Here is a 3232-nt window from a genome sequence, read left to right as displayed (position 1 = left end):
GGAAGTACGTACGACAATGTGTGGTCGATATCTTCATTGGGGAGGTTCGCATGTCAGTTTGTGGATGACGATGGGTCCAACCAACCCAAGCGTACCGCGCTTCCGCAATACTCTCCTAACAATCTTTCTCGATATTCAATCATGCCATCATCATTCTTTTCTCTACAGTATTAACTCAGCTTCCACAAAACTCCATTTTATCCCCCCAGACCCTACTGAATTGAAGATTAAAGAATTTTCATTTTTTTGAAAAAACTATCAAGCTTCGGTTGCAATCTGGATTCCGGAAAGCATAATATTTTTTTTCCTTCAAAATCTAACAATATATGAGAGCTAAAGTGATAACAAAATCTATTCCTTATCCTTCCTTCAGTTAAATTGCAGCTACATACCCTATCTATCTAGCTAGCTAAACAGCAGCAAGAATTAATCACTCAAGGAATCAAACAACCTCATAATTAATGCCCTAAATCCCAGTAGAGAAATAAATACAAATTAGTAGCAACATATAGTAGATATAATATAAGCAATACTGCGGCGCCTACTTGAAAGGATTGTTATACTCCCTATTTGGTTCTGGGATTGGGTTCCACTCCCACAGCCGGTCCGAGAAGGCCGTTGGACTTGGAATTGCGCTGGGTAGTACGTTGAGGGAAAGCTGTTGCGGTTGTGCCTGTGATTGTGGGGGCAACGTAGAAAACTCCGATTGTGGTTGATGTTGTTGTTGATGGGGATGGGGATGATTTGTATTGTAGTATTGCTGCTGGTTCAATGCAACTTGTTGGTAGCTTACTAGTCTGTGGAGGTCGTCGACAACATTGGATGGAACAGAAGAAGAACCTACTGGGAAGAGAGTAGTCGAATTGGGGAGTAAAGAGCAGCAGCCTTGCTTTGACTGATTTAAGAACATTCCTTCCCCTTCCATTCCAGATGGCAACCCAAGTGTTGTGCTAATAGGAGGCATTGGACGGTACAGGTTCTGCTTGGAAAGTCCGAGAGCTGTTGTGACATCAGAAGTACTAGTACTGCTGTTTCCATCAGTTTCAGTTAACTTTTCAATCTCCATTTGTTGTGGTTGTCCTCCTCCAAAAGCTTGAAACCTTTCCATGGCTTGTTGAGCTGCCTCTTGGGGGTATTTCTTCTCTGACTGTTGTCCTCTCGATGACTCTGCTGACCGCCTAGTTGGTAGGCAACGGGGGAGTGATGGGTGATCTTCCACTCCAGGTCTCTTGTACACACGGCAAAGTGATATTTCAGCCTGAAAATCATATTATAGGGTGCTGGTGAAGAGAAGGACGAAGCTTTTTTCCATGGAAGATAAGGAGCCTCAACTAAATATTATTCGACATTGAGCATCGGTTACAGTTGTGACTCGGAAGCAGTAATAGTAGTATTCAATACATGTAATTAAGGTCATTTGGGAGTCATTCAATCTAAAGTTCATGCAGCTTCCTATCTATCTTTTGATAGAAACAAATTTTTAATAAATAAATCAATTAATAACAACAAAACTGGAAATCCATCTGTCAGTTATATTAGTACTATCTTATCTTTTTTGTCTTGCCCCAAAAGGAGCACAACCTTGCAATTATTCATTTCCTGACGGATCCAGCTGAGTACTAAAACTGAAACTTCTGGAACACTGAGCACCATTTTTAGACTTTGAATTTTCTAAAAGAGAAATTAGGGTTTAGGGAAAGGAGAACAAAGACGTGGATTGTATAAACCAAAAGGTTTTTCTGTAGTGCATCTGTATATATAGCAATATTGATGGTAAAGAGAGAGGCGTGTACCTTTTGGTAGCGTTCAGTTTCGTGGTGAGGCAAGCGATACTCGTTCATAATCCAACTGGTTCGGATACCTTTGGGAGCTTTTCCGGAGTAGAAGACTAGGGTTTTCTTGAGACCAATTGATCGAGAGTTCTCACCTCGAATCATGCGGTCAGCTCCCGTTGCCTTCCAGTAGCCGGATGTCGTAACACGATTAGGGCGATCCCCGTTTCTGTACTTTCGGTCTCTAGGCACATAGAAGAACCATTCTTTCTCTCCTATTGCTGCCAAGGCTGAGATTGGCCGCCCGGAGAATTCACATATATACACACACAACACCAAAGATGAATCACTGTGATTGTCCTATCTAGCCGAAACGGCTATTAATATTACAAATATGTATGTATGTATGTATGTATGTATGTATGTATGTGTGTGTGTGTGTGTGTGTGTGTGTGTGTGTGATTTAGGAAAATCGTTTTATACCATAAGATGGAAGCCCACGCATTTGAAGATTGATGAAGAAAAAAAAAACACAAGGAAAGAAATCAAGACTCAAGAGGGAAACTAAGGATTTGTAGTTTTACCGGGAAGCTCCCAAGGGTCATAGCGATATAGATCAAGAAAAGTAATGAGCTCCACGTTGAAGCGCTTGCCCTCAACCTTACGGCGAAGGTAAAACTCTACAAGTTCTTCCTCCGTAGGATGGAATCGAAAACCAGGCATGACCATGTCGTGTTCGTGTTCATCTTTGCTGTTGCTGCTGCTGCTCATGTTGTTGTTGTTGCGGTCGTCGACGACGTTAATGTTGGTATTATCGTTGGGGTCGTTGCTCATGATGGCTGCCGGTGGTATTGCCATAAACTAACTAACCAGAAACTATGTCAGCTCCGAGCTCCTACCCTCTTAGTTTAGACACTGAGAGCTTTGTATTTGAACAAATCGAGTAATGTAAGGTAAGTGGTGGTAGGTTAAATTTCCTCACTCTTTTATATTGAAGGTGAGGAGAAGACTGAGAAAATTAAAAAAGAAAAGAAAAGAAAGAGAGAGAGAAAATATGGAGGGGCGTGTTAAAAAGATCTACATAGCTTTCAGGCCCTACACTACATGGGAAACGGTACGCCTAAAGCTGTTTAAGATGGGAAAGTGACATGTCAAATAGACGACAGGGTGGCCACACCAAGTAGCAGAGAGCGGTGCCCTTGGACCTTTCTTCCTTTCAACCATAGAATTTCTATTTTCCCTTTTCTCTCGTTATAAAATTAAATAATTAGATTTAAGGTTATTATTTGATGTGCATTTCAACTCCATTCAGTAATTCATTGAGAAGAATAATAATAATAATTAAATCTCGAATTTTCATTCTTTAAACATATTTCATGGATAGAATGTTAGAATAAATTGTGATTTCATAATTTTAAAATATTAATTATTATAAAAATTATAAATAATACTTAACAAAA

General features: G+C 40.1%; 1 protein-coding gene across 1 annotated transcript; it reads right to left on the bottom strand.

The window, feature by feature from the left end:
* Positions 1 to 408: 408 nt before the first annotated feature.
* LOC107914411 (NAC domain-containing protein 72-like) lies at positions 409 to 2748 on the bottom strand. Its single transcript, NM_001327107.1, is given in 3 exon segments — positions 409 to 1258; positions 1794 to 2062; positions 2357 to 2748. Coding segments are annotated over 3 exon segments (1260 nt in total). The 5' UTR covers positions 2631 to 2748; the 3' UTR covers positions 409 to 541.
* Positions 2749 to 3232: the final 484 nt, after the last annotated feature.

The sequence above is a fragment of the Gossypium hirsutum genome, chromosome D10, assembly GCF_007990345.1.
Source record: "Gossypium hirsutum isolate 1008001.06 chromosome D10, Gossypium_hirsutum_v2.1, whole genome shotgun sequence".
NCBI lineage: Eukaryota > Viridiplantae > Streptophyta > Magnoliopsida > Malvales > Malvaceae > Gossypium > Gossypium hirsutum.
The sequence above is the reverse complement of the archived record's forward strand: the minus strand, read 5'-3'. Positions and strand labels throughout refer to the sequence as shown.